Source organism: Carassius carassius, chromosome 19 (assembly GCF_963082965.1).
Source record: "Carassius carassius chromosome 19, fCarCar2.1, whole genome shotgun sequence".
Taxonomy (NCBI): domain Eukaryota; kingdom Metazoa; phylum Chordata; class Actinopteri; order Cypriniformes; family Cyprinidae; genus Carassius; species Carassius carassius.
Genome location: NC_081773.1, coordinates 7,894,004 through 7,915,158, shown reverse-complemented (window position 1 = coordinate 7,915,158; position 21,155 = coordinate 7,894,004). Strand labels below are relative to the sequence as shown.

General features: G+C 36.7%; 1 protein-coding gene across 4 annotated transcripts in view; it reads left to right on the top strand.

Annotated features, from left to right (window-relative positions):
* The window catches only part of LOC132094980 (unconventional myosin-XVI-like), a 250,673-nt gene that overhangs the window by 42,831 nt on the left and 186,687 nt on the right, over positions 1–21,155 (top strand). For all 4 annotated transcript variants that reach the window (XM_059499687.1, XM_059499688.1, XM_059499686.1 and 1 more), the window contains exon 2: positions 10,225–10,485. In XM_059499687.1, coding sequence (XP_059355670.1) covers positions 10,260–10,485 — 226 coding nt within the window. In that variant the 5' untranslated portion in view covers positions 10,225–10,259. The remainder of the gene's footprint in view (positions 1–10,224; positions 10,486–21,155) is intronic.

Below are 21,155 nucleotides of genomic sequence, written 5' to 3'. Positions count from 1 at the left end.
TTTAAAATGAGCTTACATTTTATATTATTTACTTTATTTTCCTGATTTTATTTTAATAAAAAAAAATCATGTTTAAAATTAGTTCAAAATGTATACAATTTAAATAATTTATTTGATATTTAATATTTAAATTAATGTATTTTTTATTTTTTATTTTTATTTTTTACAAATTACTTTTCAATCTGCTCATAATTAAATTATTATTATTATTATTATTATTATTATTATTATTATTATTATTATCATTATTATTATTATTATTATTATTATTATTATTCGCTTTAAATGACTTAAACACTTTTGTGCTTTCCCCCATCAAATATTACTCTAAATTTTTGCCATAATACCTGTAAGTTATTACCTTCATAAACACATTAGTTGAAAATTTTTGGGGCACATGGCAAAAAATTTTGTTTGCTCCCATTACAATTAATTTGTGCAGTTTTTACAACTTATTTTTGCTAGCCATCTCATTTTACCTACAGTATAGCTAATAAATAAACATGCACACATAATGAATGATAAAAAATGTCACCTTTGAGTGAACCATTCCTTAAACTCTGCCTTTAGCCTTGTAGAACCACAGACAGAGCATTTTACCAGACTTTTTCAGTGTACTTGGCATGCAACATGCAACATACAACAACATATTGTTGTGCTCATATTGCGGCCACCAAAATGATTCATAATGCCTTCCATGTCTTGAGCTACATTTAAAATTCTTGCTTCTAACCAATAGCCAGATGTGTTCAATTCAGGCACTCCAATTTATTTCTCAATTTTATCCTACTTTGTGAGACAACCATCAGCTCCTAATCTTCCTTCATAATTTCTCTTAATGGAACTGTAAGCCATTACCATTGCCAGGCAGAATGGAGACTATATTCTCCTTACAAATTTAATCCACATGATCTTCACTCTTGGCTGAGTTTGGATCATGCTTGTTTGATTCCATGACTAAGAAATGGTGTCTCTGAGAAATATAGCTTCATATGAGCTCTGAGCCTGTACTATACAGTCCTGTGATTATACTGTATGTGCTGCCATGCTACTGTGTCACTGTCCCACTGTCCCACAAATCTGTGGCTCACTGATAGCAAGCTAAGGGGGAGATGAAAGCTCATGGCTAATTCTTTTTGTTAATGGAATTGCATTCATGCTTCCTCTCCATGTGTGTTGGGGTGTTTTCTGGGAATGGTACACTGACTTCAGCTTATGGTTGAGTCTTGTGGATTCTGTTTAAGGCTTTAAATGTTTTTTAAAGCCATGTTGAGAGGAGCTGTGGAAATCCCTATTTCTCTTAGTGTGTCTGACATTGCTAAGCATTTTGAAGGGCAAATGTTAACAACATTTGCAGCAGTTATAGCACTTAAAATTAATCTTTTTATTGATAAAAAAGTGGTCTTTTGTAAAAAAAAAACGTAGAAGTCTTATTTTTTTGAGTAAATGCTGTTTGTTTTTGTCACACGGGGGAGATGGAAGGATATAAAACAGGAGCGACAACAGTGACGGACGAGAGAGGACCAGGCCTGGATTTTAATTTGTGTTTTGCTTTTGTTTTGTTTGTTTGCTGTTTTGTTTATTTTATTATTAAATCTTATTTAATTGTCTGCCGGTTCCCGCCTCCTTCTTCCCGATGATTGTGAATTTTGTACATTGTTACACATATGTCTGTTTTTGTTTTTATGTTTCTCTTTTATACTTTCTGTATAGCACTTTGGTTCCACTTGTGGTGTTGAAAGTGCTTTATAAATAAAGTTGAGTTGAGTTGAGTTGAGTTGAGCATGCCATGGGGTTTCACTCAGGGCCTTCAGTAAGCAACTGTAAACTACATACCCTTACATATCTATCTTACACACATTTCTGTAACAGCTAACTCAGCCATATGCATATAATTTGCATATTATGCCGCACACAGGCTCTCAACGACAATGACAGCTGATCAACAAATTCAACAGTAGACTAGATGGGGGTGGGTTACATTCTGAGTAAATTTCCCTACATGGGTCAGTAAAAGTAATCCACAAATACATGATTCACTACGATCATTCACGTCACTCTAAAATGACGATGCGCTCACATCAGCAGAACTGTACAGATGCTGGACATCCACACACCATACCACAGTATTATCAAACAACACGTACACATCCATAACAAATGTGCATGAATCAATACTCGTCAAATAATAAAGCACTCATCTGACATTTTTAAATAAAGTCTGTGCGTCTGTCATTCCACGTCCCTTTCCTCGTATAAAAAAAAATAAACATGGCCAAATAACTTGTGCTAGCTGTTAGCCACTCATAGATGCAATTGCTCTTTGAAATGGTGCACAAAACCGCACAAAAGCGAATTCAGGTTAAGTAGTTTATCCTTCAGTTATTCCTCCTTTTGTTTGCAAAAGTGTGCCTTGAAAAAGGCAGATCGGCAATAAGATCTGGTGTAGAGGCGCCGCTGACAGCGGCTTGGAAATACCCAACTGAACTCTGAACACATTGTTGTCAAATTGGGCTACTTTAACAATGATGCCGTGGGTTGTTTTTCATGTCTGCTGGTTAAAGCAACCTCAGTGACATGATATTTAGCCCCTGGAATGTGAATTTTACCAGGAGAACCCCGGCAAAAATGTGTATTTTACTCCTGGGACGCAATTTTTAACGGGGGACACCTCGAAACGCGATTGGGTGTTTTTTGTCAAGAAAACCTGGCAACCCTAGTTGGGGGAAGCACTGGGCACGTAGTTGGTCCCAGAGGGCGTGCTGTCATGGAATGTCAAAATTTGATTGGCTGATGGTTCTGTCACTAATGCTCATTACAAATCTGATTCGACGTCTTTGAACTAAAGGCAAGCTCTATCTGTAGTGCAGGCCCTGTATTTATAGTCTATGTGCTGGCAACATACTTTTTTTATGTAGGATATATCCTAAATGTATACATGTGTGGGTGTGTGTGTGTGTGTGCGTGTGTGTGTTTATCTTAAATGTATACGTGTGTGTGTATGTGTGTATACAGCTGCGACTCAAAAAATTAGAATATCGTGAAAGTTAAGTTTTTTTGTAACTTATTTAGAAACATGAAACTGTCATATATTCTAGATTCATTACATTTAAAGCATTTAAAAATTTTATTTTTTTATTTTGATGATTAGAGCTTGCAGCTCATGAAAGTAAAAAATCCAGTATCTCAAAATTACAATATTTACATTTGAGTTTCATTAAATTACCATCCCTACAGTATGAATTCCGGGGTATCTCTTGTTCTTTGAAGCCACAATAATGGGGAAGACTGCTGACTTGGCAGTGGTCCAGAAGAAGATCATTCACACCCTCCACAAAGAGGGTAAGTTACAGAAGGTCATTACTACAAGGGGTGGCTGTTCACAGAGTGCTGTATCAAAGCATATTAAATGCAAAGTTGACTGGAAGGAAGAAATTCGGTAAGAAAAGGTGCACAAGCAGCAGGGATGACCGCAACTTGAGAATACTATCAAGCAAACTGGATACAAACACTTGGGAGAGCTTGACAAGGAGTGGACTGAAGCTGGAGTCAGTGCATCAAGAGTCACCACACTCAGACATCTTCAGGAAAAAGGCTACCAAGCCACTTCTGAAACAGAAACAACGTCAGAAGCATCTTAAACGGGCTTATGAAGAAAAATAACTGGGCTGTAACTCAGTGGTCCAAAGTCCTCTTTTCAGATAAAAGTAAATTTTGCTTTTCATTTGGAAATCAAGCTCTGGAGTCTGGAGGAAGACTGGAGAGGCACAGAATCCAAGCTGCTTGAAGTCTAGTGTGAAGTGTAACGATTAAAACTCCATGATCACGGGAAGAAGGAGGTGGGAACCGGCGGACAATCAAATATAAACTTTAATAATCAAAATAAATACAAAACAGCGCGTCAGCCCCTCACGGACGACTGACGCGCACAAATAAAAAGCAAACACAAACTAAAACCCAGGCCTGGTCCTCTCTCATCCGTCACTGTCGTCGCTCCGGTTTTATATCCCTCCATCTCCTCCGTGGGACTCGAGACCGGTGGGTCGAGCAGGTGTCGCTCATTTCCAATCACTCCACCGGCCTCGCTCCTGTTCCCACGTCTCTCGGCCCTGCCCCACTCGTCACATGAAGTTTCTGAAGTCACTGATAATTTGAATTGCTGTGACGTCTGCTTGTGTTAGTCATTGTGTTTTATCAAGTCCAAAGTCAATGCAGCCGTCTACCAGGAGATTTTGGTCAACTTTATGCTTCCATCTGCTGACAAGCTTTATGGAGATGCTGATTTCCTTTTCTAGCAGGACTTTAGCACCTGCCCACAGAACCAAAAACACTTCCAAAATGTTTGCTGACCATGATATTTCTGTGTTTGATTGGCCAGCCAACTTGCATGACCTGAACCCCATATGAAATATATGGGATTTTTTCAAGAGAAAGATGAAAAGCAGTCGATCCAACAGTACAGATGAGATGAAGGCTCAATAGTGCCTCAGCAGTGCCACAGGCTGATCGCTTCCATGCCACACATCACTGATGCCAGAGTTTGTGCTAAAGGAGCCCTGACCAAGTATTGATTGCTTAAATTAACATACATTTTTTATTGATCTTAGGAAATATTATAATATTTTGAGATACTGGATGTTTGACTTCCATGAGCTGTAAGCTCAAATCATCCAAAAAAAAAAAAAAAACCTTTTGAAATGTTTTACATGTAATAATCTAGAATATATGAAAGTTTCACTTTTTGAAACCAGGTACAGAAAAAGCTCTTTTTAATATATATATCATAACCATTAAAACAGTTATATTTCATTCAGAATCCTCCTTCACATTGGCATGTTCTTGTTTGCCTTAAGTCAGTTGTGGTTTGGGATCAACAGTTTGTCTTTCAGTCACATTCTCTGTTTTTATCTTTTGTCCTGAGGCTGTTTTAACTTATAAACTGCCCTTCTGAAGTTCATGCGTTCCATACGCCTTTTAGCTTCTTACTCCTCCCTTTACAAAGCCTATATACCCCTCAGTGTAATACACAGTAAAGCAGACTATATTCAAATCTCCTCCCTGAATGATGGCATATGTGTTCTTTAGTGTCCGTTTGTAACAGGTGTGATGCTGTAAGCACATAGTTATCTCTCCCGGAGCAGATTGAAAGCATCAGTCATGCTCTCTTTCTCTCTTCAGCCGGTGTCTCATTATCATCACAGCTCAGAGAACAGAGTAGGCTACAGATCCTCTCAACGCACAAAAATAAAAAAATAAAAAGCATTTTCTTTATATGTACTTTTGTCTCGATTTTCAAGAAAACTCCTAAACATCCGTTAAACAAGATAAATTTACTTACACAGTACTTGAAACACCTAGCCTTGGCTTAACTTGACTTAACCAGCTCAGCTAGCCAGTATTGACTAGTTTCAGAGAGCTGTTTTCCCTCAAGGTCTTTTGACATATGACTGTGGAAATATAATATATTGGACTTAAAAAGTTAATAGAAAAAGTTTCAGCTGTTTGGCTTTTTGTGCTTTTGGGTCTCTGAAAAAAGATTACAGTCATTATCTTTGAAGTTTAAGTAATGTTAATGCATTTTCTTCACGACTTGACCTAGAGATCAAGCAGAGCTCAGCAGTGGGGTTCCATTTTTATGGTTTAGGACTCAAATTAGGTTACTGAAACGCTACTTTCACTCACCGCTATAAAAGGTCCCCATAGTCTATTACATCAAATTGCCTTTTTAAATGCTATGTGCCTGACCTCTTATGTCCTCATGGACAAGGACTGGGAGAGTAGAGGAGCAGTTTGGACAGGTTTTGAATATGTATTTTGTCTAACAGAATTATAATTTCCATTGGTAGCATCACATTCCATGTTCCATCTTTCAAGGCAGTGTTTTTCAACCATGTTTCAGGAGGTACACCAACAGCCCATAATTTGAATGACTAATTTATCTGACCCATCTATTTTATCATAGAGTCTCTACTAAAGTAACAAACTGATTAGTTTAACCAGGTGTGTTTGATTAGGAGGATTTCAAAAAAATTGGAAATACTGTTGGTGTGCCTCCAGGAACAAGGTTGGAAAACACTCAAAGTTCTATTAAATGGATTTTTTTACTTTTATATGCGTTGATTTTATTAGTAGAATGGATTAACTTTGTGTCATCGTAAGTTCTGTTGAATGAATTTAACAGAATAGAATATAGGCCTATATTACTGTCTTCATCAGATGATGGTCTGTGAATTGTTGACAGGAATTATCTATTCTAATATATTCAAAGGTTCTGTTGAATCAGTAAATGCAACAGACAATAATATATCTTTTTGTCACCATCATAAGTTGTTGCATGAAGAGAACTGATGATTTTTGCACAGACTCTGTTGAAAGAATAAAAAAGAAGGGTCTTTCTTCATTGGAAGCAGTTTTTTTTATATATTTAAAACACACTATATAGTTTTAATGATGCTACAGTTTACAAGTTTACCATAGATCGTTACAATTCTTAAACTGTAATACTATCTCACAATAGTACTGTCTCACTCTCTACTATTTTGATCAAATGAATGAAACCTTATGAGCATAAGAGACTTCATTCAAAAACATTGAAAAATCTTATCGACCCGAACATATTGAATGGCAATGGAAAGAACAGAATTAATGCTTCTGTCAACATAATATATGTAGTTCAAATAATAGATTAGATCCAACTATTTCCATCATGACAGGTTCGGTTGACTGAATAGAACTGATCATTCTGTCTACAACAGAAGCAGTTTCATTTATAGAATAGAATAGAATATGATGGATTGCATTATGACCCTGGGAAAGGCTCAGTATTGTCATTGGGGTTTCTGGCTTTGTTTAACAGGCATGTGAGGAGGACATTTTGACACATAGAGTATGTGTGTGTAAATAGAAGAGAGTATACAGAAAGAGCTCCCACTTTAATTTGTCTACAAAGTCAGAGTTTCAAACTTTATTTCCCTGGCTGAAGGGCTTCTAGTGACCTGAATCATCTGAGTAATTACAGATTTACAGAACGCCGTGTCTAAGAGGAAGAGAGAGAAGCCTTTCTTCCCGCTGTCATTCCTAAAACACAGCCTTGAGGGAGAGGACTGATGTGCTTGTGATTGCTGTGATAGAAGCGGCCGCATCAGCAAGGTCAAATAAACTCCCCGTAATTCATCCAAACTTTTTAATTCTTGTTTGAGCACTCGCATACTCAGCCTCTCTTCAAATGTAAGCTCATTTTCTCTGTGGATATTTCTTATTCATCTCTCTCCGGGTGAGATGGGTGGTGAGTGGCTTCATAATGCATGATGTGTGCGGCTGGTGCCAGATGGAAGGAACGTGTGAAAGAATGACTGAGCAGCTCTGTGATTGCAGCAAATGAACCTTGAGGAGAAGGGCCGCCAGTTTGACTCAAACGTTTCAAACCTTAAATTATTTATCAGCATTAAAATTTCCTTTTAAATGTAAATGGTGATCCTTCCACTTGTGTTTGTGAGTGGAATGGAGATGTGTCCAGGGCATCTTAAAGTAAATGAAATAAAAGTCATGGTCTAATAGTAAGCGGAGAGATTTCATAAGTGATGCAAGTTGTCATATCAGTGCCTGACCGATATGGCTTTTTTGGATGATTGATGTCAATAAGAGGGTAATTAAAGATAGTAAATAATGCATGCTATAAAGAAATGTGTATTTTTTTTAATGTAATATTTTTGTTTTCTAAAATTAGAAGTAAACAAACAAAAAGATAGAAACTGAAATTAAAGATTTTTCAATTTGTATTTATTTATTTTTTAAAGTACACCAACTGTAACCGACAGTGCACTGTTAGTGATGATAGAAAGACAAACAGTTATTTTTCATATGCCATTTACCACTTGTTTTTAATAATAATTTATTAGGAAGAGTTGGTAAAGAAAGACACTATTGAAGACCGATAATAAGAGCTGTCAAAATAAAAGTCCAGCTTCATGCAGCGAAACAGATCTCGGCCCATTCTGATATTAAAAACGTAGTGAATATTGGCTGATATATCAATTGGTCACTAATAGGCTTGCCAAGATAGAGAGTGCTGACGGTAAAACCATTGTTAAGACACAACACCAGTTACACCACTTGCCAACTGCGGCATCGACCCCCTACTGTCATTTTTTTTTTTATAGTATAGTCATAATTTAGTTCAGTAAAAGAACAGACATGACAATTATAAACTGAACACGGCAGCTCAATTCAGCATGCCAAACGACAGTCGCATCACAGATCAGATTTCATATGTCCAGTGAGGAGAGTGAGTCGAGCTGACTGACAAGAAGAGTGAGGCGAGACAGACAAGACGATAGCAGATGACGGATTTAGAAAAGAAATGCAAAAGTGCCTGTTTGGAAATATTTTGGAAAACCTGTTGACTTTTGGTGTTTATCTAAGGTGATTCTGGACATTTTTTACTTTATTTAAACTTTGTGTCATTTATTTATTTTATTTGACATGAAGGTGTAGGCCATGCCGTGCCTCCAAGCTTTTTTACTCATTTTGCTAATAAACATTCTACGTTTCTTATTTATTTTGTTATATATTACACGTTAACTTAGCTTATTTCCAGTTTTGTATACCTTTTAAAACTTTATGTAAGTTATTTGTTATTTTATATTAGGCATAGACTGCCGTATAGCATGGTGTATTTTTATTTGTTTTGTTTATAAAAGTTTAAAGTTTTATATATAGTCTAAAGTGAGTTTGACATTGTATTTTGTTGTTGCATTCAAGCAATTGACACCGAATTGCCACCAATTTGAATATAAAATATGCATGGTGCTTTTAAGCTGTTTAAAAGCAAATTATATCGAGGAAAAGAGGGAAAATTAAAATGAACTATAAACAAACAATTGCTTTACGCCAAATTTGAAAGTGAAAGTAATATGCCCATGCCGCTTTTACAAGCTATTTAAAAGCAAAGGAAAGCGTGAACGCCCCACCCACACGGTGATACCAATTTTACTTTGTTGTCACAGGTCGATTAACAGGTGGGAAAATTTCCTCACCGTCACAACCCTAGTCACTAATATAAATGACGTGATTATTTAAATAATTAGATTTGCTAACTTTATTTTTCAACCTTATCACTTAAAAACCATTACTGTCAGGGTGCAAGATGGTTAAAAAAAGTGAGATGTCATAAAAGCTATTCATTAAGACCAGTTCTCCATAAACAGATCATTGCTGGTAATTCTGGATACACAAGTTTGAACTTCAGAGCACATTTACCCTTTCCTTAATAACTACCCTCTCTACTGTATAACAATAAAAAAAGTTAAACTCAGCTGAATAGATGAAGAATTTATGAAGATGCATTAGAGTTGTTGTGGAAGAAGAGCACAGGTTGAGACACTTTTACTGAGGATTCACTGATGGTTCAGTTTGTTTAGGGGTTGCAGCATCAATGCATTTGCTTGATATATTGTTCTGTGTGAATAAGGGGTAAAGTTTAATAGTCCCACAATGTTTGTTATTCAATATTTCCATAATTTAACCAATTATTTAATTGCATTCTCTTGGAAGTTCATGCCAGTGATTATTTAATAATTGCCTCACAATAACCTACAGTATATGTCTCTCAGTGGGTGCAGTTTTCTCCTTTATTTGCAGATCCTAGAGCGTTCAGCAGTTCTTTACAGTGTGAGTAGAGGGATGGCATTGGCTTTGTTCCATGCTACTGCAGGAGAAATGCTGAGTCATGAAAATACAGTCTCTAGTGCCCTATGTAGAGAGAGTCTCGGCTCTCTCAAGGTTAAATGGACACACCACTCAGATGTGTGTGCCAGATAAGGTTTGAATGGACCGAGCTTTGAAAAATACACAGAGCTATCTGTCTGGCATCGACCTTCTTCTTGTTCTGGTTAAGTAGAGGAGATAAAGACTGCATACTAATTCACATATTGCCTGTACTATAATAGCATCCAAGACTAGAATTAGTGCATCCCAAATATAATATGATGAAAACGGTACGCCAAAGGTGTCAAATTGACTTCTTTAAAAAGAAGAATAAGATCAAATTCCATTTTAAGGCTAGCAAGTTTACACTGGAATTTTTTTTGGCAAGATTATTTATCAGTAACATTTCAAGTTACAATAAACTCTGACACTAAAAATCATAAATGAAGCTTAAATCAGCTTAAATGTGATGACGTTTGTGAAATAACGCACATCCTCCCCTTCTTTCTCTCTGTGTAGGTTGTTTTCAGCTATGTAACGTGTTCAGGCAGAACATGGAGATAGACCAGTGTCTGCTGGAGTCTCTGCCATTGGGCCAGCGTCAGAGGCTGGTCAGACGCATGCGTTGCGAGCAGCTGCGGGTCTACTATGAGCGCGAGCGGACACAACAGAAGCAGAGCTTCCCCAAGCCCCGATCCACAAACCGCAAAAAACAAAGAATCAGCTTCACACTTTCAGACGTCATCCAGGACGCCATCATCCGACACGATGACAAAGAAGGTAGGAAACTTATGTTTGTTCATCAGTTATGTTATTTTGATTTCATGTAAACTATACTGTAAAAAAAAAAGTCTGAAGTCTGTTTTAAGAAAATGAAATGAATGAATGAAAATCATTTCTACACCAATTTTTTTTTTTCACTGTATAAGCAAGTTATTCATATACAGATCAAAGGCCAATAAGTTGTCAATAAAATTTCCATAGGGGATGTTCTTAAGTTGAAGAGCATAACGAAATTGAACACAAGGTTTGTTTACAGGCATATTAATTCCAAGTCAAGTCACCTTTATTCAGGGTTTCTGCGGGTCTTTTAAGGGTCTGTGACAAATCAAGACCTTAAAAAGTCAAATCAGTGCAGAAACTCTTTCTTAAAGAGAAATGAATTAAATGTTGCATGCGTTACAAAAAAATTATATCTTACTCTGTAGTTTTTTCCAGTCTTGTTTTCCAGTACAAATATCTAAACATCCTTAAACCAAGTAGTCTGAAAAATTTAACCAAATTAAGTTTTTATGCTTATAGACATCAACAACAACAACAACAACAACAAAACATATATGCATCAGTCAGAAAAATAAACTTATTTTCCCTTGTGTATTTTTGTATTAATGTATTTTTCCCGACCCTGCTGGCAGTTATTTGTGCTTGTTTTAGTGATAAACTCACTTAATTTTTATTGTTTAATTTCTTTATGTCCCCTTACATTTAGTCGGCCTTAAAGAAGTTGTAAAAAGTCGGAAATTTACCCTCAATAAACCTGCAGAATCCCTGTTTATTTCTGTAGCGCTTTATGCAGTACAGATCAAAGCAGCTTCACAGAGATAAACAGGAAAATAGCAGAATACATTATGGAAACTCAAGTATGGAGTTCAGATTCTGCTGTAAAGCAGCTTTAAAAATCAATAGTGTCATTTATTTAGCTACATCCAGTTCAGTTTTGGTACCTTACTAATGTACACAGTCACTACACTTTATTTTGAACTGCATTGTACATGAAGAACGGCCCCCCACTGCCCTCAATCAAGTTTTTGGCTCTTCATAGTAAAAAGTGTAGACACTTCCTATCTAAATAATGACACTATTTAAAGAATAGCATTCTAAAGGAATGGGCTGTCTGTTTGTGTGTGAGTGTGTTTGTGTTGCAGAGAGAGAGAGACAGAGAGAGAGAGAGAGAGAGAGATAGATTGATAGGAGTGGCTTAGTCAGAGGGGCAAGCCGGTGAAAAAGGCCAAATTAATTTCCAGAAAGGCGAGCCGTCACAGGAGTTGCCATTAGCTGCTGAGTATTAGATCATTCCTCAAGCTTATTATGGGCCAGTCAAAAAGCTAATATTCAGAGTGTGCCGCGCCATTCCTGCGGGACAGGCAAAAATAATCTAATCAAGAGCGTGTGTGAGACAGGGTGACAATCACAGAGTGGCCACCTTCTGCATCATGAGCAATGGCGGAGGCTAAATGAATTCAACCCAAGCTATTTCTGTCTGTGACTTTGCGGTTGGGAGTGGCAGAGCTGTTCTCATTCTGCTTATGCAAGATAAAGGTGAGAGGCCTCTCGTTTTTTAATGTAGTGCCATCCATCTGAAGGCGACATAAAACTTTATTACCAAGCAGAGCTTAAAGTACTGCATTTTAAAGTCAAACCGATTCATTTCCCAGATGATACAGATTAGGGGTGAACAGTCAGGAACACTGCAAAAAAACATTATTTATTAAAAATACCTGCTGTTTGATCTATTATATAATTAGTTTCATACAAGGAATGAGGATTCTCTCTTTTTAATTGGCCGTGATGGCTGTATTCTTTGATTCTGGAGTCTCTCTGTTCCACAGTTTGTTCAATTTTATGGCTCGATTGGTCTTTGATTACACATTTAAAACTATAAATGCGTGGTTAATTTGGATATTACTCCGTAATTCCTCAGGTAATTAACGGTGTCATATGAACAACCAGTCGACAGTGATGCTGATTTTAAGTTTCATGAATCTTGAGTACATACAGTAATATTTGCTTCATTTTAAAACAGACATCGCAGAAAGTAATAACTTCTGATTGATTTGCTGAGTTTGTTCACTGAAGGATTCGTCATACTCCAACCTGTAACTTCTAAATTCCCAAGTCTATTTGAACTTGTGGAATAAACAAGCTCAGAAAAGGGTGGTCACATTTCCCATTGTTTACCCATTTACTTTTAAAGGGTGAAATCCAGCCATTTGAATCAAATTGGTGACTTGGATTCACTGTGTTCACCAAAAACGTGACTTCTGTGTGAGTTGTACTTCATACCAAACTACACTATTGGCTCTAGGCAATGGATTTAACATGACTGCAGAGGTCATTTGTTTGGGATTTGTTACACTGCTAGTGCTGTGTAGTTTTTTTGCAGCTCACTTGGATAATAAAAGATGTATCTTGTTGTCAGTATTTTAAATTTTAATTCAGGCTGCAAATTTGCAACTTTAATACAAAAATTGGCCCTATTTTATATTAGGTGTCTATATTATATTACGTAACTACTATGTACTTATTTTTTAAATTCATCATTTTATACAGTGTAATTATTGAGTGAAAAATACTACCTGCATGTAATATCATCTATAACTAATTTCTGTTATAGAATACTTAAAATTACACTGTTGAATCCGTCCCTTACACCTTGACCCACACTTAAACCTACCCATACCACCAAATCTATATCTCACCTCAAAAGCAGCAAAAGTGTTTTGCAATACAATATGAAAACAATAAGTACATTATAAGTACATAGTAGTTAAGGCCATTTAATACAAATATATAAAATAAAATAAAAAATACAGACAATAAAAACAATTCTCAAATTATGGTTGGCAAGGTTCTGCCTAGTATGTTTCATTTGGTATGTCTCACACCCATATTATAGATATAATGACAAACTGAAGTATGACATTATATATCTGAATAAGTTGAATTCATCGATTAGATATGGAAAATATCTCAATATGGAAGTTAAATGAATGATTTTTGGACAGAGGTGTCTAATCAGAATCTTCCAGGCTGGTGAGTTGGGACATCTTGGAGGTAAACTCTGCAGGACTTTGGCCCTCCAGGAATAGGTTTGGACACCCTAGTTTTACAGGGAATAATTATAAGTGGTTAGCAAAGGGTGGTCAGTTTTGATTGGTGCTCATGAAGTCTGGTGCCGGTATGTGGTGATGTTTTACTACCTCCTGTATGTCATCCATCTGTTCCTTTGTCTTCCTCTGTGCAGCTTTCCATTTTCATATCTTTCCCTCTCTCAGTCCCTGCCAACCATTTTCCCAGCTGTCTTGGTAAATCGGTGTCTGATATCCCAGCAGCCTTTGCAGGTCACAGTGTGCGTCTGTTTTATTGGCTGTAAGCCGGGTTCAGCTGGTCCGGTGCACCAGCTGGTGTTCCTGTGGCAACGCCTGTTGGAAACATGGCACCTTTGGCTAAGGATGAATGGCAACTTTAGCCCACCTACTAAACACTAATTACCAAACTGGCAATGGCTTTGGCTTTTGTTCTGATCGCTCATCTAAACGTGATCAGCGTCCTGCACAAATGCCTTTTGACCAGTCAGTGACTCAGAATATTGATTTCTCATGGCTCCGTGCCTGTGTTTTGGTTTAAGGAGTCAGTGTTGCTTGGCTACAGATTACAGTGAAAGCTGATGTCCGACACAGTGTCTGGTTCGTTCAGTGAAATGAGAGAATGCATGTGCACAGACAAATTCACTTATTAAATAAGGAAAAAGATAATGTGACAATTTTTCAAGAACATTATAGAAATTTCATTATCAATAAAAAAATTAGTTACTGCTCCAGAAGGATTTGTTTTTAGCCAGACTTTTTACTATCAACATGAAGTATTTTGTCCAAATTGCAGAATGTTCTGGCTAAGAATCACCCACAGGTCTATTTATTTATTTTTATGTCAATGTGAAAAAAAAAAATAATAATCCAAATAATATTACAGCTGTCTCAGAATGGTGCAAAAGTATATAGTACTGATTACTTTACAGACATAAATTAAAAAGCAGAATAGAAAGTGCTTCAGTGCACTTCTGGTTCCATCATCTCAAAGTCAATGAGTTGTTTGAATAGATTAAGTGGGACTACAAAAGTTTTCAGAGACTTTAAACATTATCATGCTGAGAAATGAAAATGTACTAGTCCACTTTTATAGCCTTGTGTTTAGAATTGCACTCTTGTCAACCATTCAAACTCAAAAAAACTCAGCTTTTACTTCTGGAAAGTTCTGGGCTGGTTTTGTGTACAATATGTGTGCTTTTAACCGAGTTCTGTGCCTGTCACCAGTTTTAGAGATTAGGAATTTAGCTGATGCTTGTACTTAAGAAACTAGCAATGCACTTTTTATTAGGTCATTCCTGTCTTAGAGGAAGGTTAAATGCTTTCCTCAGTGACACAGTCATGATGGTCCATTGATTTGCCCTTTCTGGGACTTGAACTACAATGTCCTAGATGTTTAACCACTAAGATACATCACCAACAGTGTCACAGTGTCACTCTGCACATGTACAGTAACACTTGCAGATGCTCTCCATTTTTGGTTGTATATTTCACAATGACAGGCAGCCTATATGTCTAATAACATCAGAATGCTAGATTTAAATTTTAGCCTCAGGCTGAAGATATCCCAGAGGAACCCTGGGAACTGTCTGCAATGTTCTTCATCTCCCCCATCTTTAATCAATTGAAAAGTCGGCCAAAATGTGTTAATACTACATAATCAGGAGTTTAGGGTTGTTCTGGAGGTCAGAGTGGAAAGGGGCACATTTGGAATTTGCATTACACCCCTGTGATCGAAATAAAGAATGAAGATTTAGAAGGGATTTAATTGGTTTTCTTTTTCACTTCTAGGGAAAATGTTTTCATCGAATGATGTCATTGATTTGTCTTGCGTGTATTGTCTGTGTTATCATTGCATTGTTCACAAATGAAGGTTGATAGACTGTGTCCATACATTTTACTCGGTCAGATCTGAGCCCCAGAGACAAATCAGATCAAGCATACATGAAAAAGCATTGAGACATAGCATCATTGAGCTACCTCCTCAGTTGCAGAAGTGATACTGTGCAGGGGCATGAGAGGGATGGGGATCACACATCCATGATACCGAGGCACAATTAGATTACGCACTCTGCCTCTCAGTCGCTATTCCCTTATACTGTTCATACGGCTTCTCAGAGGTGAACTGAAGCAACGCATATTTGTGACATCAGCTAACGGTTAGACGTTAATGAATCTCTAATAGAAATGCAGACCCACAGCCTTTTCTCTTTTATCATATGGGTCTGTGTGTGTTTATTCCTGTTTAAAAAGTGTTGCTTCTTCCTTAAGTCATGGACTTGCATGCAATACTCGCTCAGACTTTTATTACATTTATTTTCATACTTTGGTTAGAAGTCTGTTCAGATATTTTATGTTAGACACCTAAAATAGTGTAGTTTGTTGCGGAGAGGAGTGCTGTTGCTTTTCTGAGTGATTATATTTACAGTTTATTTTATTTGTTTATTTTTTGGACAATATAGGCTTACTTTGAGGGAGGCACTTGAGTTATGTCTTCAAACCAGAATGTCAAAGAGACTTGATGATGGTGTTGGAAGTCAGAAGGAAGTGAAGACCAGGAGACGTTGGAATATCATTCACACAAAAGTTACTCTTTATTGAGGACTCGCTGTGCGTCGCTGTAGTCATCAAAGTCTAACCAAAGCGGTGATACTTTGGGTTGCTTTACTTGATCATCTCAGAATGTCATTATCTTAACCTCAAAATGTCAAAACACAATGTACATACAGTACAGACCAAAAGTTTGAAAACATTACTATTTTTTAATGTTTTTGAAAGAAGTTTCTTCTGCTCATCAAGCCTGCATTTATTTGATCAAAAATACAGAAAAAAAATTAATATTGTAATATTATTATTACAATTTAAAATAATTGATAGTTTTTAAATATATTATACTTTAAATTATCATTTATTTCTGTGATGCAAAGCTGAATTTTTAGGATCATTATCACATGATCCTTTAGAAATCATTCTAATATGATGATTCATTATCAAAGTTGGAAACAGTTCTGCAGCTTAATATTTTTTCAGAACATGTGATACTTTTTTAGGATACTTTGAATAAAAAGTAAAAAAAAAAAAAAAAAAGAAGCTATGTTTTTAAAATATAAATATTTTGTAATAACAATATACACTACTGGTCAGTAATTTGGGGTCAGTAATTTTTTTTTTTTTTTTTTTAAATAAAATCAATACTTTTATTCAGCAAGGATGTGTTAAATTGATAAAAAAGTGATAAAGAAAATATATTATTATATATATTCTTAGAATTTTTATTTTTATTTTGAATAAATGGAGTTCTTTTTAACCTTTTATTCATCAAATATATTAGACAGCAGAACTGTTTCCAACACTCATAATAAATCAGAATATTAGAATGATTTCTAAATGATCATGTGATAGACTGGATGTTACATGTGACACTGAAGGCTGGAGTAATGATGCTGAAAATTCAGCTTTGCATCACAGGAATAAATTATTTTTTAAAGTATATTCAAATAGAAAACTATTATTTTAAGTTGTAATAATATTTCACAATATTACTGTTTTTTCTGTATTTTTGATCAAATAAATGCAGGCTTGATGAGCAGAAGAAACTTCTTTCAAAAACATTAAAAATAGTAATGTTTCCAAACTTTTGGTCTGTACTGTACTATTACATTGGAACCTAGATCTAACATTTTATAAATGTTTAATCCCACGGTGGGCTCTTGGATCAGTATCTAAATTATGTAATAAAGGGCACCAATAAACATTTGGCTTCCAGTAGGTGCTGGTTACAATATCAGTTTGAATTCTAAATATAATCTTCATGCACCTGTGGATTTGTGTTTCTTATTAGAGGTCCTCCAAGCTCATTGTCTTAACGCGATCAGGCCAGTATGAGAGTGGGTGCAGGAGCATATGGTGCTCTCAGAATACAGAAAGATGAAATCAATTCCAGTTGGATTGGTTTTTGTGCTGTTTCTGAATGCTGATGGAAGCTGTGCTCGCAGCAGGTCTTCGCCTGTTATTAGGCTGGTATTGAATGTTATTCTCAGTGTCAGTTTGATAAATATTATGAGAATTGCACATTAAAGGCTAGAATGTTTTTATTTCCTCCGGAATCCTTGAGTAAAGGCTTGCAAGATACATTGTCCATTTTAACCAAAATTTGGCATCAATTCTATAAAACCTGCAACTTTGGTAGGTGTCAGAAACCGAATCCTTTAATATGACATGGATACATTAAAACATTTCCTTTGTTATCCTGTCTTTTATTCCGGTTATACCAAAAATAAAGTGCTTATAACAATGGGGTAATAGAGATAAAGTGTTTATTGGGCTACATATACTAAATCGGAGTTGTTTAACTTACAAAATACTAAGAAAAAAGGATTTGCTTTCAGACCCAAGATCTGTTCTAATAAGAATCTTATCTTTCTTATTTAAGTATATTCATACCAAGGTTGCTCCATATACAGGATGGTCTGAATCTGCTTTGCTTTGGTATGTTCTATCAACATTACTACCTATAAGGTTTATTTAATAACATTGGCATGATAATGCTTTGTCTTATAAGTCTTTACTATTCTACTTGTTTCCCATCACAGCTGTCCAAGAGTGGCATGACACACTCAGTTTATTGTATTTATATTATACATCTACCAAAAAACAAATCTTATGCGTGACCAAGGTCTCAAAAGAAATGAAAAAAATCTCTAGGAATGTCCATCGATATCTATGGTCTAAGGCAGGGATGTAAATATCAGGCACAAGGACAACTGGAGAAATCTTTACCAGTAAAAATATATATATATATTACTCAGCAGTACTTTAAAGACCTTATGGGCGGGCATCGTTCCTTCCAGCACACTGTGCCTCAGGGTCCCAGTAAATCATCATTTCATCTCTGCGACGCAAATTAAAGATGACCACAAACTACAGTGCCCATTATTCTGAAAGACCAAGAGGTCAGAATCATCTAATCAGTAATGCCCCATGGGAATGATTCTCTGAACCTCAAGAGACTCGGTAGATGCTTTACACAAGATTAAGATTGAAGTGCCGTGTCCTACTTCTGAAAGTCTGTGGAATGGGTCATGTATTTTGGCAGGTGGTTTGTGGAGGAAACATAAAATGGCTGTCAGGATAAAGGAATAATGACAGAGCTCTGGTAGTGAGCGAATGAGAGCGTTTACAAGCCCCTCACAGCCCACTGTTATGCAGTGCTACTGGCATTTCTGCAATGCGCCATTCGCTCTGTGAGACAGGATGGAAATTAGCAAGAACTAACAGATGGAGGAATAACATTCAATTTCATTACTGAGAGTGAACATGTTGAGCCATGTACAATTTGAACTGTTTGAGTTATCTTGCACCAGCTTTTTATACTTGTTTTTTTACTGAAAAAAATTCTTATTGGTCAATCTTTAACAACTTTCACAGTTGTATCATTGCAGATGGTGTTGTGTGTCCTTGTAAAATCAATCAGAATTAAACCTTGCCTAAATTTCACCATAACGTTACATATGATCCCTAAAGTACATTATTGAAGGATGTTGTATTAACAAAACAACTATTTAGGTCAGAAATAAATGATGGGACCTTGTTAAAAGGGAGATATAAACTTCAGCCTTTTATTTCTAATGACTGCATTCTTCAAGGAATGCAGAGATGCAGGTGCTACACACAGTCAGGTAGGTTTGTATAACTTCATGTATGTTCATTATAATTGACAAGCTGAACTTCTGAACAGTTAATATGGCTTTGACAAGCAAATAAGGGCATTGATATGTTAATACCGATGTTATATACCCAATTCCTGAATGAGATTCTTTGCAGTGTATTTTCAATAGATGGTCTTTTAGGCTTGGATGTTCATTTTAACTCATTATGACATGATCCCTTTTAAAACCTCGGTAAGAAAATAATTGTGACAGGTTTTGTATCCCCAATTGAAAAGATCAAATAAAATTAAACCCAACATTAATAAATGATTCATAGGGTGGTGATTTCAAGAAATACTGTATGTCCACTTCTCTGCTGCTGAAGCTGAAATCTAGGTCAAAAGCTGGTGGTTTGTTAGCTGATTTGAAGCAGCCAATCTAACTTGTTTTTCTTGGGTGCCAAATTGGCTTGTGTTCACTGATCCAAAACAGTTTTGCCAGGCATAGGATTGGATGGGATACAATGACATGTTGTCAATTGTCACTTCAGCTCTCTCTGGGTCAAAAGCTTTCTGTTAGGAATATAAATGGGATAAAAGTACTGACTACGCATGATGAGTTTTCATACTTTTTTTGTTATTAATATTACTTTCAATGAGCTGGAACGATTTTTTTTACCACCCCAGTGAGCCCATTTTAACCTCAACATTGTCCCCAAATCCTCCTCCTTTTTATACTGAACTTTTCCCTGATCAGGAAAACATAGCCAGGCCTCCAAAAGCCCATTTCAAAAACATGAAGCGTCTATGCTTGACTGGAACTCCCAATGGATTTCTCTCAGGTCTATACACTCTGAGTGGCGCCGATACAGGATCTGCGCCACTGCCGGACTTTCAGCTGTTTAGAGCGGATCGCGACGCAGAATCAACGGGGAAATCGCGCGGCGGCGGGACATGCTTTTACATCAATGAACGGTGGTGTACAGATGTAACTGTGTTAAAGAAGACGTGCTGCTCAAATCTCGAAACGCTCTTCATTAACTGCAAGCCGTTCTATTCGCCGCGGGAGTTTCATTCGTTCATTCTGGTTAGTGTTTACATCCCTCCTCAAGCGCACGTGAGCTCTGCTTTACAGAAACTCGCTGAGCAGATCACAGAGACAGAACAACAACACCCAGACTCTGTTTTAATCATTCTTGGGGACTTTAATAAAGCCAATCTCTCCCGTGAACTGCCAAAATACAGACAGCATGTTACTTGTCCCACAAGAGACGGTAATATATTGGATCACTGTTACACAACAATAAAGGATGCATTTCACTCTGTTCCACGAGCAGCTTTGGGACATTCTGATCACCTTCTGGTTCATCTTATACCGACCTACAGGCAGAAACTAAAATCAGCTAAACCTGTATTAAGGACTGTAAAAAGATGGACTAATGAAGCAGAGCAGGATTTACAATCTTGTTTTGACCTCACTGATTGGAGTGTTTTTGAAGCTGCTGCCACCGATCTGGACGAACTCACAGAGACCGTAACATCATATATCAGTTTCTGTGAGGATATGTGTATTCCTACCAAGACTCAACTAAATTACAACAATGACAAACCGTGGTTCACTGCAAAACTCAGACAGCTCCGTCAGGCCAAAGAAGATGCTTACGTGAAGGGGGACAATGTCTTGTATAAACAGGCTAAATACACACTGGAAAAGGAGATCAAAGTGGCAAAGAGGAATTATTCTGAAAAAATAAGGACTCAGTTCACTTCGAACGACTCCGCATCAGTGTGGAAAAGCCTAAAGAAGATCACCAATTACAAGACACCACCCCCCAGCACTGTGGAAAATCAACGACTGGCAGACGATCTGAACGAGTTTTACTGCAGGTTTGAAAGAACACCCATCACCTGCCCTGAACACCTCTCCACACAACCGT